This window comes from Melospiza georgiana, chromosome 1, assembly GCF_028018845.1.
Source record: "Melospiza georgiana isolate bMelGeo1 chromosome 1, bMelGeo1.pri, whole genome shotgun sequence".
Classification (NCBI taxonomy): Eukaryota; Metazoa; Chordata; class Aves; order Passeriformes; family Passerellidae; genus Melospiza; species Melospiza georgiana.
In genome coordinates, this window is record NC_080430.1 from 57,812,391 (window position 1) to 57,838,020 (window position 25,630).

Genomic DNA, 25,630 nt, shown 5'->3' on the forward strand with positions numbered 1-25,630 from the left:
GAGATCCTGACTCAGCCCCCCAGTGCAGCCTGAAGATCCATCATTGCACCTGCTTCAGCCGCCCACCACCTGGCTTGGGTCACACAACCATCCACAGGCCCCAAGCGAGACATTAACTCTTTTAGTGCATGGATGAAACCTACAAACATCAATTATCTCTCTCAAGTGACAGAAAAGGAAAGAGTGAAGATACAGAGAGAACAACATTAGACATGAAGGTCAGTAAGAAGCCACGTCTCAGATGGGAGGGATTGAGGAGATGCCTCAGTCCTGAGCTGAAATCCTCTTGTCAGGCTATGGAGTAGATATAATCGATACATCAGACTCTTTTTCCCTGTAACTCATTGAAAAGTACAGGGGATGAAGTTCAAATTGAAGTTATGAGCAAAGGCATCTGTGCTAAAGATGGCAGATATTGAAGTAGCTGTGATCCCATGAGAAGTTTTAACAGACAGAGAGAGGAGTGATGAGGACACTTTACCCCAGGGAAAGAAGAAGAAGACAAAGACCTCTGTTCCCAGAGATGAAGATGATCTCTGGGAACAGATGAGAGATTAATAAAAATAAATTAATTAAATCAATAATTAATTAATTAAATGTTCTCTTTATTAATCTCTGGAAAGAGATTAATAAAGAGAACCTTTGCTCTTGAGCAGTTTGTCCTTAGAATAATACCCTGTAAGCTGACATGGCCCATGAGCACTGCTGTGGGAAGGCTGCAAGAGCTGGGAGGGGCTTCACAATTGCAGATTCCTGGGCAGCTGTTATTCATGAACATTAAAAGCCATGAGAGAACAGTTTTCTTGTAGGGAAGTCTCCATAGCATGACGAGAGACTCCTCTCCCCAAGTGAACTGATGAAAGAATATTCTAGAGGTGATAAACTGACTGAATTGTTTTTGTATGTTGTTAGGGGGAAAGAAAAGAGGGTGTGAGGAGGAGTGTTCTAAAGGTTTTATTCTGATTCTTGTTATTCTTTATTTTAGTTACTAAATAAAATTTTCTAATACTAATAAAATTTTCTTTATACCCTTTTAAAGTTTTGAGCCTGCTTTGCCTTCCTTCTAATCCTATCTCACAGGAGGAAATGAGTGAATCATTCTAGGGGGTACATGGACATTTAGCCAGGACTGAACCCACCACAGTAAGGCTGCCAAAACTGGAATTGCTCAGCTGGACCTAGACTGGGAGAGAAAGACTGAGCTATTTATAGCCCAATGAGCCCATGAAGCATCAGGATATTCAGGAAGGGATGCAATATATAGGTGGGCTTGTGATCGAGGGGTGGACCTGACTATGGAAGCTGTCACATAGGGTATTCACAAATGTGAAATATGTGCTGCAATCAAGCAAGGTAAGCAGTAAAATCTCCTTGGAACTGAGGGTGGTAGCTGGGTTTCCATTATGGTGAAGCTTGGCAGATTGACTACACTGGACCACTGCCACAAACATGCCAAGGCAAGAGCTATGTACTCACCATGGTAGAGGCCACAACTAGCTGGCTGGAAACATAAACTATAAACCATGTCACTGCTCAAAACACTATCTTAGCCTTTAAAAACACATTTTGTTGTGACATAGTACCTCAGAGAATAAAATCAGACAATGGGACTCATTTTCAAAATAGTCTTGGAAACTCTTGAGCAAAGAAACATGGCATTGAGAGGATATATCACATCCTTTATCACTCACAAGCCTCTGGAAAGACTGAGAGAAGGACTGCTGAAGACTATGCTAATGATGTTAAGGTAAAAGGGCATAAATTTGCATTAGGATGCAAATTTAGCAGAAGCTTAAGCTGGTTAACAACAGCGGATCTGCTGGCCACCTGCTCCTGCCCAAACAAAACCCTTCCATACTGTGGGAGGAGATAAGGTCTGCTCCCTACACATGGAGAGGTGGCTGGGGAAGTTGGTGTGGATTTCTCCTTCCATGGGAAAAAGCAAACCCATTTGTGGGATTGTTTTTGCCCAGGGACCAGGGTGTATTTGGTAGGTAGTGTGGAAGAGTTGGGAGACCTGCTTTGTGACTCAAGGAAATTTAGCCTTGTGGGGAAAATAATCTGTGGCATAAATTATGTGTTGCAGGAAGTAAAGTAGCAGGAATGAATTGAACTGATGAAGAATTAATTTTGTGAAGGGCAAGGAGGATGCAATGATGACTCAAGCCAGGCTGGTCTTGGTGACCGATGATAAAGTATGCTTCTTCTCCTGTCTTGACTACCCATCCTGCTTGAATGGAGCCCAAGTCATGGATCTGGAAAAATGGAGGAAGCCCATGAAAAGGGAAAGTAATATCAATCTGTGAAAGGACAGGGGTAGTAGTTAGTGAAAGCGTATATTGGGTATAGAGATGGTTGAAGGATGTAGTTTAAGTTGTAAGTGTGGGTAGAAAGAGATTCCAGTAATGACAAACATAATGGAAGAATTGGAAGATATATAAATTATGTGGGATCTGAGTGGGACGCAAATGGTATGGAATAAGGGGTGGAAATTGTATTGGGACTGACAGAAATAGAGTTCATTTTCCCACAGCAGCCCTCACAGTGCTGTGCTTTGCATTGGTAGCTGGAAAGGTACTGGTGACACACCAGTGGTTTTGCTACTGCCGAGCAGCGCTGGCACAGCATTGGCACTGTCTCTAACAGTGTCCTGGTAGGGAACACAGCTATGCCAAAATAGCTGACCCAAATAAACCAAAGGGATATTCCATACCATATGACATCAGCTCTGATACAAAAGCAATGGGAGAGAGGAGGAGTGGGGGACGTTTGTTATGTTACCACTTTTGTCTTCTGGAGCAACCATTCCAGAAGTGTGTGCTGAAATCCTGCTTTCTGGGAAATGGCAGAATATTGCTTGCTGATGGGAAGTAGATATTAATTGTTTTCCCTTTTGCTTATGCATGTGTAAACTTTTACTTTTCTTTTTTTTTGGTTCTTTGCTTTTTTAAACTGCCTTATCTCAACTTACTAGTTGTTTTGCATCTTATTTTCTCTCCACTGTCCTGCTGTAAAGGGGAGTGATAGAGCAACCTGGTGGGCATCTGGCATCCAGCCAAGGTCAATTCACTACACATGCACTGAAAATATTCACTAACTTCACTGGTAAAGGTGAACCTGAGTCACATATATTTCTTGTCACGTACTTGTTGTGACATACTTTACTGTAGAGGCAGTTGGTCGGGGGTCTGATGGCTCGACCTGGATGCCACAACCTTCTCAGAGAGAGGTCCTGCAAGAGACAACTTTCTAGGAGCCTTAGGAAGTCCTTCAGCTGCCGGGTAACCTCAACAAGGGGCAGCTAGCTCAGCTCAGCTCTTAGCAGTGATTTCAGCTCTGCCTTGTGAGGCGTACCCTGGCCAACACAGAGACAAAGAGACAGGAGAGCCATGTGGTTGTTCCACAGAGGTAGCCTTTATTCCAGCACCCTGCAAAGGATGCCAGCAACAGCAGCTCTCTCCTGAACAGGGCAGAAACTGGGTTTTTTTCTGGGGAAAAGCAGGGGTGATACAATGAGGGAAAAACCAATCAGTCCCAACAAATCTACATGGGGTTCCAAAGCATGCTGGGAACTCACCATGACCAAGGAGGATTTCTCAATCCATGAGACTTTGAGAGGATCTTATCTTATCATAACCCATTCAAGGGATACCTCTCCAAGGGAGAGGGCTGGCATGCACATCTGTTTCCACACTTTACTATGGATCTTATATTAATGTTGTTACTTGAACTATTGATTGTTTATATTTTAAGTATTGTCTTATGTCACTGTTAGATTAATAGGATAAAAACAAGTACACTTTCTAAGTAAGAGGTATCCCATTAATCATATAGTGGACCTCTTGTGCATTTTAATATGCAATTATTTATTGTAAGCTCATTGATTACATCTTGAGAGTATACATTCACATATATATGTGAATGGAATGCATTCTCATGAAAGATGTTGGGTCAGTTACAGTGGCAAATGGAGTCCAAACTAGTATGGTCCTCAGCTGTCTCTATAAGCGACTTAAAAAGATAACTAAATTCAGTCTGCCAGGCTAGATAATCTTCAACCTCTCTGCTTACTTCCCTAAGGGTTCAGCTGGCAGTGCTACTCCATCTATCCCAGAGTTATTAAGATAAGCACACAGTGTCCTGTTCTATCTTTTTTTTTGGTAAAATATTCTACCAATACCCATCTCTCTACAAATGCTGTAGCTAGCTGTGAAAGCAATTCTTGTTTGAATCATTGAGGTAAACTATTTAAAAAGTCACATGATGCTCTTCTACCTTGCAGTAAGCATATGCCATTAAGTAACATTATTCCTTTTACTCGATTTTTACCTTCCTGCTGTGATTTTGAATTTTTAAAACCTCTCCTAACTGATTACCTAGGATTCAATTTAAAAAGCAGATGTGAAAATAAATTATTTGGAGCAAAAGCATCAGCTATCCCACAATTTTATCTTTCAGCAATCCAGTGGAGACAATTACCAGCTGGCATTGCACTTCCCTAGTGTTTCTCCTCTGAGATCTCTGCTCTCCATCCTGTTTGATGTATCTGTCAACGCTGAGAGCCCTTAGGTGTAATTTTAATTCTAAAGTAAATTTATCTTTTCCTCTTTACAGACACAAGTCATGAGCAGATACAGGCAGAGGAAATATTTGCTTTGCTTTCAGAGACTCTAGAATTGAATCCTGACCCTCTCACCTTCTTCATCTATCCCATCAAGTCTGCACTTGGGAATTTTCACTGTGGTCAGTGTTATTCCAGGAAATGAAAGCTGAACAAATTAGGTCAAGTGTCAGGCAAAAAAAGCAATTTGAATCACTAGCTGATGTTTTACTACTCTGCGTTACCACTTCTAGTGCCGGGTACTGTGTGAGTACCGCACCGCACAAAACTAGATCTGATCTGAGGTGGATTCCTTCTTGACAAAAATGCTAGGAAGCCCCTTCTAGTAAACCGACAGAATCCTTCAAACCCTGTGTAACTGAAATTTCTGCTATTCATGTCCAATAATGCTTGCTGGGAATTATGAGATGCAGATAAGCAGATAAGCACTTGGTGGTAGTTTAAATTCAAGTGTACAACTGAGAAAATTATTTATAAAGGTGAAAGGTCTTTTTTAATGTGCTGCCACTTTGAATGACCCATGATTATTTACATTGTATTATTGAAATATCATTGTAATCTAACTGTGGATAGTGTCTCCATCCTTTTCTTCATCTTCCATAATCACTGTTTGTTCTTCTTCTGTAAATAGCTTAGTGCCTTAAAAAGAGAAGAACACAAAAAACAAACAAAGAAACAAAGAAACAAACAAACAAAAAACCAAATAAAAAAAGGTGGAAAAGTGAGTTGATTTAATATACTACTTTCTAGAAAACATCAGGCAAAAGAGAATTTTCACTTTTCTCTTATTTCTTGATTTTACTGTCATCACACGAATTACTCCTCATTTCTTTTTGGCATTTCAGTCCCTTAATACTTACTGAACTAGAGTTGAATCACTGCATTTTTAGCAAAAATTATTAAGCATTCTTAAATTCAGTATATTTTTGCTATCTGTAAAAAGAGACTGAAGTTTCATTTGGGAACCTGTTTGTTAGAAGGGTTTGGGTAGCTAAATAAGGGAAAGAGCTTGCATGATGAAGCAAATACTGTAATTAATCTTTGTAACAGGAACAGCTTTTATGGACAAGTAGATTTTCTCTACGTCTATAGCATATTACTTAGATCTTGCAAGTGCAGGTGAAACAAGAGATGTTTAAATACCCACATGACAAGTGCAATCTCCACTGAAATGATAAAGCATCAATAAATTGCAAAAGCTACTAAATGAAGAACAATGTGAAAATAGACTTGGATTGTAGATCATACTTCCCACAAATCTGTCACTTCTCCTTTCTCTGTGTCTCTCTCTTTTTCTCTGTTAAACCAGTAAGTCTGTCCTTTGAGGATCCAGAGGCTTTTATATAATACCCAGATGTAACAAATATTGTAACTGCTTTCCTCATTAAAAAAAAAGTAAGAGTAATGGGAGAACAATGCATTAGATACAAAATATTTACCTATAATGCCCTTCATTTAAGTTAGCTCCTGCTTCATTTATATTCTTGTAAACTAGCTGGTTTCAGCAGCACTATGAGATAAACTGAAAGGCATAAATTATTAACATTCATTTATGTCTTTCAGTTAATTTGAAACACAAAGGACTTCATTTGTTCAAGCAGCAATTAAGTAGCTCTTGTTAACTGCAAAGAATGATCACATTTTATGGAGATAGATGTAAATATTCCTCACACAGATTTCTATTCCTATAGGCAACCTAGGCAAAGATAGACAAGGGTTTTTTTTCCTGATGCCTTTGTGTTTTGGGTTGTGTGTGCTGCAAAGGAGAGTGGGGGTTATTTTTTGTTGGTTTTCAATGGCCATTGAGGGGCAGGGAAAACATAATATGTGCTTAAAATGTACCTTCAACTGTGTGATGAAATTCAATCTATATGCATTTGCTATTGAGAGAATGACAGAAACTAATGCAATTTTCAGTTACTTTCAGTTATACCTCCAATGACACTTTGTTGCCTGCTGTTGAAACTGCCTTTGAACACTTGGCATGGAATCAAAGCAGTCTGCTAAGATGCTGCCTGTCTGTACAGAGCTTTTCAGATCCTGTATTCTGAATCTGTTTTCAAGTGATTACCTGCCTGTGGCAGACTGGTGCCTGTGTCAGGCAAAATAACCTATGTATTTAAATGCCTGAATTCTATTCCCTTCCTATTCTAAGGATGCATATTTAACTTTCAAGATACATCCAAGGTACATCATTCTGCCAGCTGAAGTTCACCAGTGATGGCTCCATGATTTGCTATGAAAAGCCTTTGGTTGAAGGCTGGCCCAATATTTGCTACTTATTTACTTTCAGATTTATTCCATCTGGTAGCACACACAAAGAAACTAAGCTTTTATGGAACTGCTGTGCAAAACAGAACCTGAATTATAAACTTGGAGACCTGAGAAGACCCAGCAGAGCTATGTGAGCTAAGTAAATATAGACAAACCTTTCTGTTCTGTCTCCTTGTCATTAGTCTTGCTGAAGTAAGCAGCACTCAGTGCTAAATGGTATTGATGTCTTGGAGTGGCTACCTAGAACAGAGGCTTGACAGAGTTAAGAGAATAAAGTGGGTATTTTTTAAAGGCCTTCAATAGCTACACCCAAGTGTAAAAACCTCATGGAGGCTACACCCAAGAGGGACGGCAGTCAAAGGTTTTTCAAGCAGATAGAAGTTTTGTCTGTTTGCATTTCAGGGGTTAATTCTCCAATTACAGCTTCAGGCAATGAAGCCATATTCCCACAGCTCGCTCCTCCCCAACTCACTTTTGGTTATCTACTTTTCAGGGCCCGAGGCTGTGGTGTGTCCTTGGATCACAGGTCCAGAGGGATTCTTTTGTCTAACTAAAATGTAAAGATAGTTAACTACACTTTATATGCCACCATTTCTAATATTTCTCCTTGAGATCCCCTGCAAACCACTTCTAGATACCAATTCAAGAAACTCCACTTAATTCTAGTAAAAGATCTTATTTAATAGTCTCTTGAACAGCTGTCCACAAAAATACTTTTTTGTAAATGCAGCGAAAATGGCAGATGTGTTATACCTCTTTGTTTTGACCAGCACTCCTAGGACAGTCCCTCTCCCTTCTGGGTGGTCTGAGAGATTTTCTGTCACAAATAAAAGCCAGTCAAATGTACTGTGTAAAATTAGGAAAATTAATGTATCTGCTAGGTGGCATGTGGTCCAGATGAGAAGCAGAATCAGTTTTACACCTCGAGAACATCCAATCCAATTGGGAAATGCAGTTAAAGAAAGGGGCCTACTAAGTTAGTTATCTGAAATCTCCTCTACAAGGGTCAGGCTTCTAAATGTATTCAGCCTTCAAACTTCTACTGAAGTGGCACAGTTAATGTTATGCCACATCAATACAAATGAGTCATGAGCAGATGTCTCCTTCAGTAGCAAGTTCTCCTTCAGTCAGCCAACACCTTGTCTTTCTGAAGGAATTAGACCAGAAGACAAAATATAGGCAAATTTCTAATGGTAATTTTTTCCATATCACTTGACAGTAAATGGCTTGAATCTGATCCAAGCCTGTAGTCAACTCTGGAACACTCTGTTGCCATCCCCGCTTAGCATTATATAGTCCATTAACTAAATTAATGGTCTTTAGCCCTGTGGGTTTGAGCTAGAATGTAAATACATGTGTAAATATGGGAATACAGTTCCTGAAATGTCACTGAGGTTTCCTAATCAAATGAGAGATAAGTTGTAAACTTAGTTTCAAATCCTCATTCTTTCTCATAGCTTAGAAAACCAGTTAAGGCAGCTCCTTTAGAAAAATACCACACTCCCATTGAAAACATCTGGGTAAGAAGAATGGAAGTTTAACTATTCACCTCTTCCCTCTCCAGCTCAGCTGCAGGCATTGTCCCTAGGCAGTCTGTAGGCATGTGCTATCTTGTTTCTCTGATTTGTAGCCCAAGAGGTATGGCTTAAATCTAGGTGGCACCTGACAAATAAATGATTTAAGACAACTTTTTCTGTCTAGTTTTTAGCTTTCTAACAGAAACACTCGTGTTTCTGTGAGCCATTGTGGTTCTAGAGTGTACCTAAAAATTGCAATTACTTGCAAGTTCTGTTGGGAAATTATGGTGATATTGTATATTTACCCTCTGTTTTCTTTAGCCAGATTCCTTGGCAGATATTAACAGAACAATCTAATAATCCTTAAAATAGATCTGCAGGATGAGTTGCATTTCATAATACACACAGCTAGGGAAACAGAGGTAGGGAGGCTAAGTGACTTTTTAAAACAGCAAACAGAGAAAGACTAACTTACAAATGTTTAGCAAATCAAACATGCTTCTCACTCTTTGAAACCCAGAACTTCCAAACTGCATTCAGTAAAACACATTTTCTTCACAAGTGATCAGAGGCATCATATCAAAGAAAAAAAAAACGTTTTCCCAGTGTTATACAAATCACTACCATTTTGACTTCCTGTTTGTATTCTCTTTCTGTTGTTTTGCATTAAAATGCTAATTTGTCCTTGAAATTGCTGGTGGTCCATGGAAAATTTATAACATGCATCTCTGGACTGCATCCCTCTGAGCTTTGAATCCTGAACTCTACTGGGAACCTCTGGAGTTCATCAGTTAGCAAAGTGATTCATTGCTATTTACCGTGGTAAGCATCAGACACACTACTAATATGGGTTCCTTTTACAGCTGGGGACCTCTGTTTGGGCCATACACTTAAGCTGTCTCTAGAATCTGCTCTAAAAAAGCTGGTTTGTATGCTATAACTAGGTAATCAGAATTACATAAATATACTTTTCCTTCATCACTTCTTAATTTAAATAAGAGAGGGAATTTGTTCATAAAGCATGATGCAGCTTTATTTAGTGTATGTTCCTGAGCTCTGACTCCTGAGTTTACCCAAAAAGCAGGTTAGCTCTTTCCAAATGATCCATGGTAAAGTTTCCCTTCCCTTCCCTTCCCTTCCCTTCCCTTCCCTTCCCTTCCCTTCCCTTCCCTTCCCTTCCCTTCCCTTCCCTTCCCTTCCCTTCCCTTCCCTTCCCTTCCCTTCCCTTCCCTTCCCTTCCCTTCCCTTCCCTTCCCTTCCCTTCCCTTCCCTTCCCTTCCCTTCCCTTCCCTTCCCTTCCCTTCCCTAACTTTCCCCATTGGCAAGTAACATGGTGTCTATGTCATTCCTGATACACAGAATTATCTTTAAGGTGCTGCTAATGAGAAATTCATCACCACTTGGCTACATCAGTGCCTGTGCCTGTCAGGGACTGCCAAATGAAGGAGGGGATTAATCAGTACAGCTTTGCTCCAGGTTGTTGGAGGCATTTTAGTGCCGGTGACCTAAAAATTTCTATGTGCTTAGGTTTGAAAAGCAGGGCAGTAGTTGGGTTTTCAGAAAAGTAGGATTGCAATTTGCAAGAGACAACCAAGTGACCAAATGCCTATTCTTTCTACCTGTTCTTTCTATCCTTGGAGCTTGAACATGGGATATGTATTAGACCTTTCATTTTCACCCCACTATTATTATATACTTAGACCAAATAGGTCCAGTTCAAGAACTGCTACTCTACTGAGCAGAGGGCAACCTCCTTTCAGCCTTCTAAGTATATCTCTGACACTAGCCACTTTTTGCTGCCTCCTAGGAGGGTCTTTACCTAAGTTTCTTACCCATTATCAAAGGTGGGATGTGTATTGCAGGTGTATCTTTTCTTCTGGGCTTTTTCTGCTCCCGTCCAGTGATTTGAGAGACTGGAGACACTCTCTCTCTCTGTGACTTCTCTGGGATACCATACCTTTTCAGCAGATTTTCAGATGAGTCTGAAACTATGCCTGTAAGCAAGCAATAAAGAAAATGCTACTTTAGCCTGTTTACATTGAAGAAATTTCCACCTGTGTAGCTCTCCCAAAGACTACTCTGAAGTAGAGTGGCACAACTGCATGGTCTGCTGCATGATGTACCTACCCTACATTTCTTTCAAATTCATTATTTCCCATAGGCTCTAGAAAATGATGCTATCAGGCCAGCTGGCTTCTGATTATACATAATGCACTAAAAATCGTGGGACAGATGAGTGTAATCTCCTATTCCAGAACTTTAGACATCTTACCACAGTAACTTAATCACACAGACGTTCAAGAGGTTACTTGGGAGCAATATGACCACACAGAAGAGGCTAGTGAAAAAATTTTTTCTTTATGATATGACAATTGCAGGAAGTAAACACAGCTCTCCAGCCTCTGAGCTGCTCTTCCTAAGAGAGAATTGCTGATGGAAGGTACATGTGAAAACTGAACAGAATCAAATATCTGGATTACAGATACTGGAAAATCCCGCTGCTTATTTTTGACTTGGTGAATTGTTGCAGATATACAGAGAAGCACACAAGTAGTTTCAGGCTAACTCCTCCATGTATGTGCAGCATGGGAAGAAGAATTCAATAATGTAAGAGCACAGCTCTCTTGATGGAAATTATAACACTGCTTATTAGCTGAGAGTGACAAACATTTATTCCCACTGCTGGTTTTGGATCATTAGGTTTCAGTAGAATTCTCCTGCTTATTCTTCCCTTCTCCAGGTTGGTGGCATTTGGGTCTCAAATATCTGTATTTGTGCCACAGTAGGGAGCATTCCACAAGAAGCCCCTTCATTGCTGTGATGTTTTCTGGCTTCCTGAAACACCTACCCTTTGCCAGAGTCCCCATAAACACATGATCCCTGTGATTTCCGGGAGAACCATCCTGCAGGTGGCTTGTGTGCTTGACTGGTCTACTCCAAGCCTCAGCCCCAGCCTCCTGCTGGGCACTGGATGCAAGTTTCATGGGAAAGTGCAAGGGCTGGACTGGATCCTTTTTTTGATTTTGGACCATATCCAATTGGGACATCTAGTATGGCTCAGCAGCTGCCAATACATAGACATAGTATCACGCAGTAATGTAACATTATTTATCAGCAAGTCTATGAAATCCACGGAAGCAGGTTTTTCAGAGCATAAACCTATCCACCTTGGTATTCCCAGAAGTGAGACCAAACCCTTCAACTAACAGGAATATCTTTGAGAAAGACAGACCTTTTTCTTCCCCTGCCTTCCCAGGTGCACATGCAGGAAGCTGTGTTCGTGTTTGCATCCAAGGGGACATAACTGTTTGAACGTTCCATTGACTTTCATCCCTCTCCAGTCCCCAGACATGAATTGGGATTTCAAAGTCAAGAGATTTACTGCTCACATGTTAGAGGTGGTGGAGTATGCAAAGCAGGTGTATCTTTTCTCTTTGGCTTCTTTTGCTCCTGTTCAGTCTTCTGAGAGGCTGTGAGAATTTTACCTTTTCTTGGTTTATTTTTGAGGTCACAGCTCTTAATCAGCTGCTCTGAAAGATCTTCTGCAGGGAAAAAATATAATGGAAATTAAAACTTAGGGGACATAAAAAAAACAGATGGTGGAAAGAATAACTTTGATAATAGTGCTTTAATTCAAATGCCCAGGAAGAAAAATCTCTTAAATATTTAGAAAGCAAACAAAAGAGGGCTCTGTGCCATACTACATGGAAGTCAAGTGACTTAGGAAGTCCTTCTGTGTTGTTGGCAGTACCCATAAAACAGAGAGAGTTGTGGGCAGCTTGTGTGTTTACATGTCAGAGGAGAGGCTGCATCATTGTGTGCAGAGGTTCCATAGCCACCCCTGTTTTATCCAGTGGTAACTGTGTGGATTGTATCTTCAAGAGTTACAAGGCCAGTTCTGTGAAGTAAAGTTTTATACATATATAGGGTCTTTTATACATATATAGGGTCAGTCTATTTGTAAAATGAGCCAGTCAGTATATTGTTCCCTTCAAGAGTTACCTTTATTTCCAGAGCTAATGAGCAATTGGTGTTTGCTTTTTATTTACATAACATGATGCTGGATTTTTGGTTTTCCTTTAAAACAATCCTTTACTCAGATCACCCAGAAGGTCAACATGACTTTTTCTGCAAGGGTCTGTATTTCTGGGTGCTCAGGCAAGCTGAAAATACAGAAGATAGTTTGTTGTGGTAGTACATCCTTCTCCCTCAACTTCTCTTTAGGCCTGCTCTACAATCTCAGCAGCTTCTGATAAGCCTTAGTGTAATCAGCTGAGTGGTGAGGCGCCCCTTAACTGTGCCACTTGGGCACTGAAGCATCTATGACCATCCTGGGTGCTCTTGTATGGTAAAGGTAGGAACTATTCTGACCATACCAGGAACATGAGCAGTCCGACCAAAGTAAGGAACAAAGGATAATCAGTCATTCTTATTAGCTTTGGTAAGTCATTTACCCAACTGAAATGATACCATTGTTATGAGACTTTTTCAAAAAATTAATCATAGCCTGAGTGTAATAGTACTATTTTTACTGGAAGTTTTTGGAAAAATCATCTTATAATGCTACAAACAGCAGTGTAGCAGCAAGGAGAGCTGTTTGAGCTCTCCTTGAACACAGTGGGCCTCTAAGTAGGATGCCTCTTGGAGCTTGCAAACCCTCAAGTTTGCAATACTTGAAAGACTGTTGCTGATAAAAAGGTCTAGGCAGATACCATCCCCACACATACAATCTCCTTGAAGTGCAGCCCAGGCTGGTTGAGAAACACTAAGGGATTTGATATGATTACTGCACTGAGCCTGACAGGAATTTTTGATAGATACCTTTACACTTGTTAATATAGATGTATACATCTTTGTTCATGTGTTCATGCAAGTGAATAGATCATGGTATGAATGTTGTTATTTTGAGTATATAATTAACTCACTGTTATAATTGTAGCAAATCTATTGAATTATTTTTTCAAATATAAAATTAGTCAATGATTAAGTGCTTTTGCACCCTTTTCTTACATCCATATCCTCTGCACCCTTACCCTCTTGCATCCCCAGTCTTCATGTAAATCATTCCAAGTTGCTTCTAATCCAATTTACTTATGTATGCTTTGTCTACATAGTAAGTAATAGAATGAACTTTGCCACTTAACTCTGTTAAAGTTGCATTCTCATGAATTCGTATTAAACTCTGCTTTTTGCCAATAACCTTGACAACGATTCTTTAAGCATTTTAACCACTCATTTGTGAACATGTCATTAGTATCATCACAGAAACCACTGTTTTGAATTCTTAAAAGCAGCTTGTTTGCCTTCAGCTGGGCTCCTCACATGGTTACCCAGCCCCTGGCTGCAGACTTTCAGGCAAGCACAACTTCATTGCAGGCTCTTTCACACTATGTAAGGCAGCTGTTATATCTGTGAGCCTGCAGGTAGATGTGGGAAGGATGGCCTCTGGGTTAAGTCCCTGGAGATGTGGGGCTTTTTTCTGACCTTCATAGGCTTTCTTCATAGTCCTAATGAGATCGTTTACCCTCCCATTGCCTCTGTTTTCCAACAGTATAAAGAAACTCATTCTGTATATATTTAAATAAGCAATTTTATGGACCAACTATGGTATACTAGCAGTTGTAAAAACAGTGTCTGTGGCTAGAAATGCCACGTAGCAGAGATAGAACTAGGATACCTTCCTTGCAGTACTAATAAACAAAATTTATGAAACCCGTGGTGAGACTTTTTTTTTACAAGGAAGTGAAATTGCATTTGTGTTTCATTATTGTTGTCACAAAGGTAACAAGCAAACAGATTTTTCTTTCTGGGTTGCTAAATCTTCAGGACAATTTTGTAAGATAAGAGTGAAATCATAGCACTAGAAGCAGAGGCAAAGACCATGAATAAGCAAAAATTTATCTATCAAGCATGAAATCTAGTATTCTGGAGTGTGACAGAGCAAAGACAATCCTAGTATGCTCATTGTGAAAGCTGTAAGAAGTAGCTTCAAGAAAGGAAACTGATGAGGAAGGAGAAAACTGTGGGAAAGAGTGAAGGAAAGATGATTTTCACAAAGCTGGAAAAGCAGGCCTGAGAAGGAGAAAGAGCAGAGAAACTTAGAACTAGCTACAGCTGCAAAGTCTGAAGGTAGAAAAAGTTACAATGGTATAGCAAGCAAGGACATGAAACAATAGCTTGAGTTTTAGGTTTGGCTAAGATAGACCTTAAGACTACAGAAAATTATGCTTACCAAGATAGTAGACAGTTTTAAGCTTAATAATGGTGTATGGTGTATAGTTAATAGAAAGGAGACAAGCAAGCATTGTGTGAAGCAGGTGTACATGTACTTTTAGTAATTGGCTAAAACAATTGTCTGTAAGCTTTAGCAATACACTGTTGGCTAGGAAGTATTTTAAATGCTCTGTAACAAAGATGTCTTTGGCTGTTGCTGGCAGTACATTGCTGGCAGAGCTTCTGCCATCTTTCTATTGTCTCAACCATGTAATGAGGCTGCAATAAAAGCTCAGGGAATGTTTCCCAGCAGTCCCGTTCCATTTGTGAAAAGAAAAAAACTTCCCAACACAGAAAACATTTTTAGAAAGCTGTCTCAGTGATGGCAAATTGAATGCTTGAAATCTTTTACTCAAATTGCATATGGAAGATATATTTAGGGAAAGTTCAGCTATATCCTAACTTTCCATTTGCTGTGGTATAAATGAAGAAACTGCTCTACCAGGGAAAAATCAATGACTCTTTTTCCTTTCTCCTCTTTAATTAACTTCACTCTAGAGATTCAGCTGATATTTATATGCAGAAAAAGTGCTCTTTGTCTTTCCATCTGGCACTAGAAGTGTCAGCAGAAGGTGTAATCTATGTGTTTTCCTGGAAGGTTAGTTGTATCACTGGACTTTATTATGTGAAGACAATACCCTCATTAGAGCAATGACATCATCAAACAACACTTACCTAAATGGTTACACTGTGAATTTTGCTTGTCCAGTCTGTCATCTGGGATATCAAGTGGCTGAACACATTCTGTTGACATCATTGAAGCAGCCTTTTCTCCTCCTATGAAGATACTACACCACATTAATGAAAAAAAAAATTAAAGAAATTCAGCAGCATGACATAAAACAAACATATTGGTGTTACCTAACAATTGATGAAGAGTTCTTGTCTTCCAGCAGTCTGCTGACCTGATTTTTTACTCATACATGCTGCGATTCACTGTCTTGGTTATACACACAGTAATCTGTTTCTCCACCTACCTTGCTATAAGCAACCCACACTAGCATAGATTGACTCCACAGAAAAACATACTTTTTATTTTGAGCACATAGAAAGTGCTATCTCATACACAAAGTAAATGCTAAGGAAGAGGATGTTTTGTTTTGGTTTTCTTCTCCACTTGTTCTTAACAGTAAACTAAGGATCATATTTATTATATGAACTAACTTAAATCATTAATTCTGTTGACTTGGTCTTTTAAGTCCAGCTTCACTAAGATACCTTACATACCAGAAAAATCAGCTGTAAAGTGCTGCCTCAGAAAGATGGCCAGTGCTCACAGATCCCAAAGCCATCATGAAGTAAACTTACTCATCACTTTGGTAAGACCATGGGAACCCATTTCATGGAGCTATTTAAGTGTCCATGCTCTGTAAGTCTCACTGGATTGCTGTTTGGGCTATTTCGTCTCCCTTTACTTATAGCTGCAGTGGGTGTAGAAGTGCATCCTCACCCATCCTCCTACCTGAGCTTCCTCAGCACCTTGCAAGCTGAGACTTGATCCTGGGGCTGCCACAGATGCCACCATAGAAAGAAGAAAATTAGACCATTTTTCACTGCTGATCATTTCTATTGTTGCTTAGCAGAAACTCATCAGAATGACAAAGGCAATGTTAAAGGGAAGCAACCTTTAACCTGAAGGTGCAGTCCAAGTGATCTAGCAACAACTGGGGTAGTTTTTCATTCATAACCTCCTTCTCCATTTTCAGGGAATAAGAGCAGAGTATGACTTCCTTGTAAGGAGAAGAAAGGCAATGAGGAAAAGAAAAAAACTGGAGACATTATGAATAGAAGATGAAAGAAGTAATTGAGGAAAAAAAGAGGAAGGGGAGGTAGAGAAGACAAGGCAAATAAAAAAGAAAAGTAAGAAAAGAGGCAGTTGCAGAATAACAGTGAAAAGGAGGATGGGAAAATAGGAGACTAAACTCTGGGAGTTTGGTTTTATCTTGCTGGAGGAAAAGAAATTACTTATTATTTCTTTGTAAATTGCATTGGTTGTTTGCTGACAAGGGACAGAACAGTAAGGGAGTTAATCTCATTTCCATGACTAAACTTGCATCTATGTGAAGAACAATTAACCCTTGAACAAAGTATTTGCAAAAGAAGGTGGAAAAGGTTGCACTGATGTAGTTCTTCAGTGAATGGAACACGTCTTAAATGACAGTGACTTACAAATAAATAGAATAACACTGCTGTTATGATTCTATGTGTTGGTTTAGATAAGCCCTTGCCTTTTGCCCAGGCCTCTGACAGCAGGCAATAGCTTTATTGAGGTAGCCAGCACCCCAAAGCTCACTCTCATTCACAAGTTCTTTAATATAGGCTGATTCAGTCTATTATAGAATGAATTTTTTATGTAATAGACAGAAAACTAACAGACATAAGATTTAAAACAAAGTAATACTACAGAGGAATAAAGATCAAAAAAAAGACTAATAGTAGACATATACAGAGCAAGGTTAAATGTACCTATTAATGTTACATCTAGCAAAGAAATAATTTGGATTCAATGTATCTTACCATCCATTTGGTGATGGGGCACACATCATAATCCTTTCCCTCAATCCTCAGGGAAGTAACTACGGGTTTGAGTCCACAGTCCAGGGAGAAATCTCCCACAATTTCAGGGTGTGTGTGTAGAAGGTTTCTACCTGTGTGATAACTCATATATCTCTTACAGTTTGTAAAACACAGTCTTTCAGTCAAAAATATTTCCTTTATCTCTTCCCACATCTGCTCTCTAGACTAAGATGCTGATTCTTAGCTGAGGTCTGAGTACTTTTGGTACCAGGGATGACCTCTTGCTGGGCCTTTCAGCCCTTAGGTTATCTCTTTATAGACCAAATGTCAGTGGTAGAGAGGAGGGTGGGATAGATGTCCTGCCACAACTGGCTGGCAGCATCAAATTTGACTCAACTCATGTCAACATCAAAAGTTAACATTGACTGATAATGTATATATGGAATTAATTCCCTTATGTTTCACTATTTAATTTGTAATATTCTACAAATTATTAAGATCTTACTGAATCAGGCCTTGATGAGGGATTTCACCTTCAAATGTTCACTATAGAAATGTCCCAGTCCAGCCTCACATCTGTACTAAAGTGTTACACTGGCTGAAGGCTCATTTGCCTTCACTACAAGAAAAATTCCTCACTTAGGAAGACTCTAGAGAAAGAAATCTTTGAAAGCACCTTGAATGGTTGCTTGATTTATTCACTGTATAAGTAAGCTACAGCTGTGGTTTAAAATAAAGCAGATATCATTTTATTTAATACAAAACTTATCTGTCCTTATGAAGGCTTGCACTACATTTTGTGATTTGAGGGTGTTTTATTCTTTTGATGCCATTTGATTTTACTGGATTTGGTTAGGGCATGCTGGCTAAATATTATGACTGTAGGTAAAATGTTATTTTCAGAAGAATACTCTGTTTACAAGGTTTTCAGTGAAATCAGGGATATTATTTCAGACACTATGGACATTTTTGTTTTTAACATGTCTTAAGGCAGAAAAGACTGGGGATAGATAGCAAAATTTAAATGTAAGATTGGTAGTAAATTATATTTAGTGGAAATAGCTTATAAAATATGATTAAATTAGGTTAGATTTCAATAAGTTGTTTCATTGAATTATTTCACCCAATAAAATTTAAGCTTTGTAAAGAGACTTAATGTAGGATTGCTTCATTATTTTTTCTTATTATGGTAGTTTGGAAAATATTATCTAAAATACATCTCTTAGGTCTGTGTTTATATTTTCACTGTCACACATGCCAAGCGCTTGGCATCTTCAGTGCTTTAAAATTCTGGTTTGCAGGCTAACTCATGACACTCCCCTTCCATTTCTTTTCTTTTGTAAATCTGCCCTGAAGCAAGCATTGCCTTGCTTACTAAGCAAGCACTGCACTTTGTAACAGTCTATGTGACAAAAGAATAAAAAGATAGAAATTGCCAAAATAAATAATGGATTTTGGTATCTTGGGTGCATATACATTGTGTCTGACGTGTGAACCTGTGAGCGCTGTTACATCCTGTCATCATGGATTACACACAGAGCTCTCCTTCAAAGGAAAGTTGCTGCATGTGACATTGTTATTGTGCTTTCCCAAACAACTCAAATCAGTGCCTGCCACTAAGGAAACAGATTCCCCAGTAACATTTTATGTGGGAAGAGAGCCTGCTATCGGGGCTGTATGAAGCCATTAATATGGCTTTACAAATTGAAGCATGTTCTCAGATTTTCACGCATTAGGTGCAACACTTTTCTTAGCAGCCTTCACATTAGTGTGGTTTGCACTCTCTGCTGCCATCAGTCACCTTGGTAGCAAATGCTATTCATGTGATGAAGTAAAGTGTTTTTTTCTTGTGCCCTGTTATGTCTCTTGACATAATGATCCACATTAATCCTTTGTGAATCTGTAATGGTTACATTGGTGGGCTGCTTCACACACAATAGAAGATACTTCCTGAGATACTATAGATTTTCCTATATGATTTAGGATTCAATTGTCATTTAGCCAGAGACTTTGGTACAGTGCAGCTCGGCTGTACCACCTTCTTCGGAGATATGTGCCTAAATGAGTCACTTCAAGTCTCTTATTTCTTGGAAAAGAGAGAGCTGATAAGGACAACTGAAATGCTTTGCTTAAAGCTGAGGCAAGTTCTATCTTTGCCTACATAGTTTTGCTTGTTAAAACTTTTGGCATGAGATTGGATTGGCTCTACTTACAGACAGAAGAGGGCAATGAATGATAAGGCAGACTGAAAAGTCCAAGTATTACTAAAAGCTGCTTCAGCCTCATGTTAATGAAATCTCATGCTGCATCACTGTCATATAACAGCATGACTCCCTTAGGCATACACCCTTGTAAGATGTGGTGATTCAGATGAAAAATATCTGAATTTTTCACTTTCTGGATATCAGACTTTTGGATTTTTAGATAAGTTAAAGCACATACTAATTTTTTTCAAAATTCTCAGTTGTTGTACCCACTTGATTAAAGTGTCCAAATAAAGCTATCTTATCACTCACTAACACAGTTCTAAAACACACAAATATTTGCAAGTATATGATTGCTTTCTTTGTTTAAAATTTTGATTTCCATAACAAAATTCACTAATGTAACCAGTTCCAGGCTTCAAATAGGTAAAAATATTTTGCCAGATACAGATAAAGATACCTGTTTTAGTTAACTATTTTAAACACAGTTGGTTTAATGTAGATGTGTGCCACAAGTAATCAGCTTAGAGTTTAGGGAATACTCAGCACAGCTACTCCCACATATTTATAAGATTATGTAAGTCTTTCAAGGCCATCTGATAATGTGACATTTAAACTGACTTAAAATGAAATCTCATGAGAAAAAACTCACCTTGTAAGATAGAAAACTAAAGCTTTGAGAACAAAACTGAAGACCTGGGCTTATTTCTCATTTGATCTTGAATAAGGCATGGAAATGGCTTGGGGGGAAAATCTCCATTTCTCTTAGGGTTTGAAGGGTTGTAGGGGCTATGCAACTATGTGGATATTAGGTACTATGGATAGTTGTATGTAATCTGAAGGGACAATGCAGTTCTCAAATGAGTCACCCATAGGTGATCATTCTTACCTATAAGATGGAGAAATGAAGTTGTGATATGGAATTCTTATAAAAGTTTACAGGGGTTATGTGGGCATCAATGTCAGTACTCCTTATCATTGTACATTAAGGCTCATTATTTCTTTGTATATTGAATACTTAGAATATCTGAACTTGCCCTTTATAAGGTATCCACAACCTGCGCCTCTGCAGATTTCAGTAGACCATGTGGTGTATGTGGTATTGTATGTGTTGTTTGAACTCTTGTTCAGGAGAGTGTTTTGTTTCTACAAATGACAATATCCTGAAGAAAAATGCGCTAATCTCCAGGGCATGCATAATTATTAAACAAACCATGGGCATGTTGACATGGATGCTAGATAAATAAAAGTACTTGTGAGAGCATCCTTGTTGGGTGACAGCAGTCAATGTGAATTTAATAACTTCATTTTGATAGTTGGTAATAACATTGCCACAGAAGCCTGTTTGGCCCTATGTATTTATCTTCTGAAGCCAGAGCAATTCCTAAGAAGAATTCCTCTATTCTTATAGAGGGAAGCAGAGGCAGAAACAGAGGCAACTAAGGTCCTAGGGTGGTACAGTGTGCACACTTGTTTGTCCTCATTCTCATAGGCAGAGCCTGACCTTGCTGCTGCTGATGTACTCAATAGCTGGAAATGAAAGTAAATAGGGAGTATCTCAGAGGCTGCTGCCCAATGCAGACACGAGGCAGAGGCTGGACTTCATCAGTTACAGTCCAGACTGGACAAAAATCAGCATTTTGCTGCCCTGCCCAAAGAGCTGCTCTGGCATGGGGGTTTACCTTTTAAGACTGGTGCCTCCTCTCTCACTAAACATGCACTTACAGTTTCCTGGGGGAGTTGATTATTATATCATTTTAAATTGGTTTGCCCCTTTCTGTCTGGTTGAAATGAGCACATAAGCAAGGAGGGACAAACGGGCTCCCAACATCCTTACCTGCTCCTTTATCCCTGCAACCTTAAACTTATGTGGGAGGCAAAGAGCAAGACCTGTCATTCCTTCTGTAGCATGTCCCCTGTGGAGGGCCCTAAAATGTGAGTAGGCTCGTTATTTATTTGAAGTCATTTACAAATGCAGAAAGAATGAATAAGATATTGGATGAAGCCATCTTGCACACATCTGCCCTATTCAGAAATAATGTGAAACAGGACATGGGGAATGTTACAACATCTGGCTGCATTTGGCTTCTTCCATCTCTACTCAGCAGGCAGCCTTGGTACCTTTATCAGAAAAGATGCACCTTCACCCATACCCCATCCTATCTCAGCCCATTACAACTATTTCCTGGCAAATCATCTGAATAAAGCAAGATTACAAGTCAGAGGAGAATATAAATGTCCTACAAGTAGAAATTCTCAGTGTTGCTGCTCCAAACCTTTTAATTACAAGTTTTACTATATGTTTAACATTATTCTACTGGAGTGATGCCTTCGAGATACAGGAGACACCTTCATGTTAATGCACAAACTTTCTTCTTCAGTTACTTGGGCACTAGGCTGCTCTCCACAGGCATCCTGTCAGATTATTCACTTTTATAGCATATTTAAATCTTCTTAGCAAACTGATATTTGAAAGCCTGATCTGAATATCTCCCTCTATCCAAAACTTTTGCTACTAATACTAGCATGGGTGAAGTACCACAGAATTGTCTTGGAGCAGTTTCTTCTCACAGACAGTGTGCTTCTGGGTGGTATTTCAAAAACTGTGGCTGGGTGGTAGACTAATTCCCATTACTAGCTTGTAAAATAAACTCGTAAAATAAAAACATTTATTTGTTTGATTGAAAAAATGCAAGATACATTTGCACAAGTTCTGGTTACAAGTCTTTGTCTTTGGAGATCATAAAAAATACAGTCTTCCCCAATTTTTTCCTTGAGGTATAAATTAACGCCTTGCACATGCCAGACTTAGTAGTGAGATAAGAAGTGCTTAATACTAGCTCCCACTTTGCTGACTTACAAATTTGGTTGTGAACTGTCCCACCAGTTAGTGCTTTAGTTTGCTCTAAAACCCTCTCCTCCCCATTTCCCTATCCACAAATCCCAGACTCGGTAGGTCATACCTTAACTTTCCCCACATAGGACCATCCCCAGCCCATTCCCTATGCATTGGGGATCCTGTGCTTTCCTGCTCATCCCCAGAAGTGATAAGGCAGCTTGCTGATGGTGGCTGCTAAAAAACCCAAAACAAACAAACAAACAAACAAACAAACAAATCCACACACCCCCTCAAAAAAAAAGGAAAAAAAAAGGAAATCAAGAAGCCAACCAGCTGGGAGGAAAACACATTGCTGAAGTACTTACTGAGCGGTGTGAGGGGAGGGTGCAGTTTGTCGTTGGGGCTCACTGGAGGATCTTTCTCCAACCCAGTATTGGGGCTGCAGCTGATGCTCTTGCCTCTCTTATCTACGAACAAGTGGAAGCTGTCTCTGTGGCAAGGCCGCACTTGGGCGTCCTCCTGGAGGCTAGGGAGCAGCAGCACCACTCCCTGCCCCACCAGCAGATTCTAATCCTGTTTCCGTCCTCTTCCACAAGCTGCAGGGGCCAAAGGAAAGGCAACAAGATGCGTGGGAGACCAGCAGTGCCTCAAGGCTGAGGCATCATTCCTGCCAGATGATCAAGAGTCACAGATGCTGATGCTCTCAAAGAAGAAAGAGAGGATGTGAAAGCTTTGGCACAGAGAGCCAAAAGGTGAGCTGCAGCTGCTCGGTCTAGAGCTGCAAGAAAATCACAAGGGCAGGGAGTAAGGCTGATGCTGTCAGGGTCCCAGGGGAAGGTTGAGAATAGAAGTGGAGCAAGAAGGCAGGGCACACATCTAGAGCAGTACTATAAGCACAGAATCTGATGGACACTGTCTCCAGCACTGAGATTCAGTGATGACTGCATTTTTTTTTGTATATATATCTGGCACAACTGGTTATACAAGCATGGTGTTTATGGGGCCAGGCAGGGAGTCTTCCGTGGCTGCCAGTTGTTTGCCAGCAGAGCCAGTCTCTCCTATTTTAGCCCATGCCTTTGGATGGAACTGTTATTTCAGCTGAGAGAAAAACATGCCTGACATTGGAAAAGCTCTGGAAGAAATACTCTAATCTGTGGTGGGACTGTGAACTGCTCCTCTCTTAGTATTATTTGCAACAAAAATGCCTTTGTCCATAAAAACTGTGGTGGCTCACAGTTGTCATTGTCTTATCTTCTTTTCCCCCCACTCAGTGACTGCAATTCAAATGTGCATGGCATACTTTCTTTCATAAACAGAATATTGTACAGAAAGCCCAAACAGGCAAACTGCTAATTGCCAGCCCTGCAAACTATGCTATGCCTATGGGTCCTTTAAGTATCATATGTGGTTCTACAAAATGCCAGGGATGTTAAATGCTCTAAAGGAACAACCTAAAAGAACTGTAAGCTTTCTTCATCAGTGCCTGGGTGAGACAAGTATGTTCATTTGCTTGCAAAGTGTAAGTTACCTGTGCTGATGTGTCTCAGTGGCCCATCTTTAAAAGTAAGTTCATAAATGTTTAAATTATTCCTGAAAAAAATGGAGCAGAGGCTCCTAAGAATTTTTTTGGTGAAGAATAATACTTCTAAATTCAAAAAAACCCCAGAAAAACAAAAAAGCAAAACAAAACAAAACAAAAAAACCCCCCAAACCTCCAAGATCCTCAAATCACACAAAGCCCAACCTTGCTTTTTATGAGTTGCCCACCTCCACCATTGTCCAGACCTCTCTGTTGCAGTGAATTTTAAATTAAAAACTACCTAATTTTCACTGAAATGTATTTTATTTAAATACAATTATTTCTTATTTTTCTATGAAGTCAGAAAATCAGAATGAGGTGGATGAAACAAAGTGGTCAAATCAGGAATATATTTTGAAACTCAGCTGAAGATTGCCTTTTTATTGTCCTGATTGAAAAAGTCAGCCAGTCATTTATAGCACTAAAGAATTCTCTGAGGGTAAGAAAATAATTTCCTGTTCTAGGCACCAGATCCCAAGGTTGCTTTGGGAATGTTACAATATAGGTTTAGTCAAAAGGAAAGCAGCCTATCACCTATCTCAGCAACATTGCACATCCAACCCTGGTGACCTTTTAGGTTTGTTAGCTACCATAATGCCATGAGGCATTTAACTGCACCAGCCGATTTATCCCAGTCTCTACAGAATGTCTGTTGCTTTATCAGTGTGATGGAGGATTTACTGTCAGATGTGGTCTTTTAAATGTCTGCAGTTGTTGTCCTACTTGTAGGAGGGTTGGGACTCCTGCCATATTTCTAATCTTCTCTGTTCAGTTATTTCACAAACACAACCTGGAAAATAGTCTGAGTTTGTAATAAATCTGCACTTTAATCCTCTTCACACGTACACAAGTGCTCCCAATCTTGGGAAAAGTAGCTATTGGAGAACTACTAATGTAATTAAAGATAAGAACATGTCTAAAAGTTTCCAGGCTAATGCTTTAGAAGATAAGCAATGCAAAAGGAAAGTAGGAGAAGATCTAACTAAAAATTACACACACACGCGCACACACACGCACACACACACACACACATATATACACACATGCACATATGTACATATATACATGCATGTATGTATATATAACTATAACCTTTCTGTGCATTTGTTATTGGTCATGGGTGTGGAACAGAGCATCTGATGCTACCTGAAGAGGCTAGAATGAATCTGCTGGAAAGGAGAGAACCAAGAACACTAGACATCACCAGGTAAGCCACATCATAGTACCTTCCCATACAAAAACTTGTCTCTAAAGAGTTAAAGGTGAGCATTATTATCAGTACCAGGAAGGCCTGTGGCCTTAAAGATTACATAGTTGTCACCTCTGTATGTTCCATATCTACTGCACATGGTTATGAAAATCTTACAAAATAGTATACTGCTAATCTTGTGTACAATCCAAGACACTGTGGCTCTGTGGGAGTTTGTTACATGAAGTTTACATTAAGGTAAGATTTTACTATCAACCCTGGCACTATTTTCAGATGAAACAAGAGATGCTGATAAGGTGAAAGTGAAGTGCTATTTTACTTTAACTGATCTTAGGTATCTAAAAACTCCTCGTGATTCAGCCTCTGTGCAGTAGCATGTGGTCACATCCAAGATAATACTCACTTCAGGTAAGAAAACTCAGGGCTCACACTCTCCTGAAGTGCTTAAACCCACATTCAGCCTGTGATGTGTAAAGCAGTACATAAAGTTTGCTCCAGATTTATGCTAACACATAAGCTGCTGCATGCATGTTCACGCTCAAAGTAAATGTATACATGGAAAATCAGGGAATTGTATCTTGTAAGGAACAATTTAT

General features: G+C 39.5%; 1 protein-coding gene across 3 annotated transcripts; it reads right to left on the reverse strand.

Moving 5' to 3' along the window:
• Window positions 1-4,322: 4,322 nt before the first annotated feature.
• On the reverse strand, window positions 4,323-22,945 carry PPP1R17 (protein phosphatase 1 regulatory subunit 17). 3 transcript variants are annotated; one of them, XM_058032114.1, is made up of 6 exons: window positions 17,203-17,290; window positions 15,361-15,473; window positions 11,802-11,954; window positions 10,245-10,406; window positions 7,649-7,712; window positions 5,198-5,260 (listed from the first exon to the last, which is right to left on the reverse strand). In XM_058032114.1, the coding sequence occupies exons 1-6, from the start codon at window positions 17,229-17,231 to the stop codon at window positions 5,254-5,256; spliced, it is 528 nt and encodes a 175-aa protein (XP_057888097.1). In that variant the 5' UTR covers window positions 17,232-17,290; the 3' UTR covers window positions 5,198-5,253. The 3 variants fall into 3 exon arrangements, with proteins under 3 accessions (XP_057888105.1, XP_057888087.1, XP_057888097.1); XM_058032122.1 differs by lacking the exons at window positions 7,649-7,712; window positions 17,203-17,290 and adding an exon at window positions 22,611-22,945 and having other exon boundaries at window positions 4,323-5,260; XM_058032104.1 differs by lacking the exon at window positions 7,649-7,712 and having other exon boundaries at window positions 4,323-5,260.
• Between the last annotated feature and the right edge of the window lie 2,685 nt (window positions 22,946-25,630).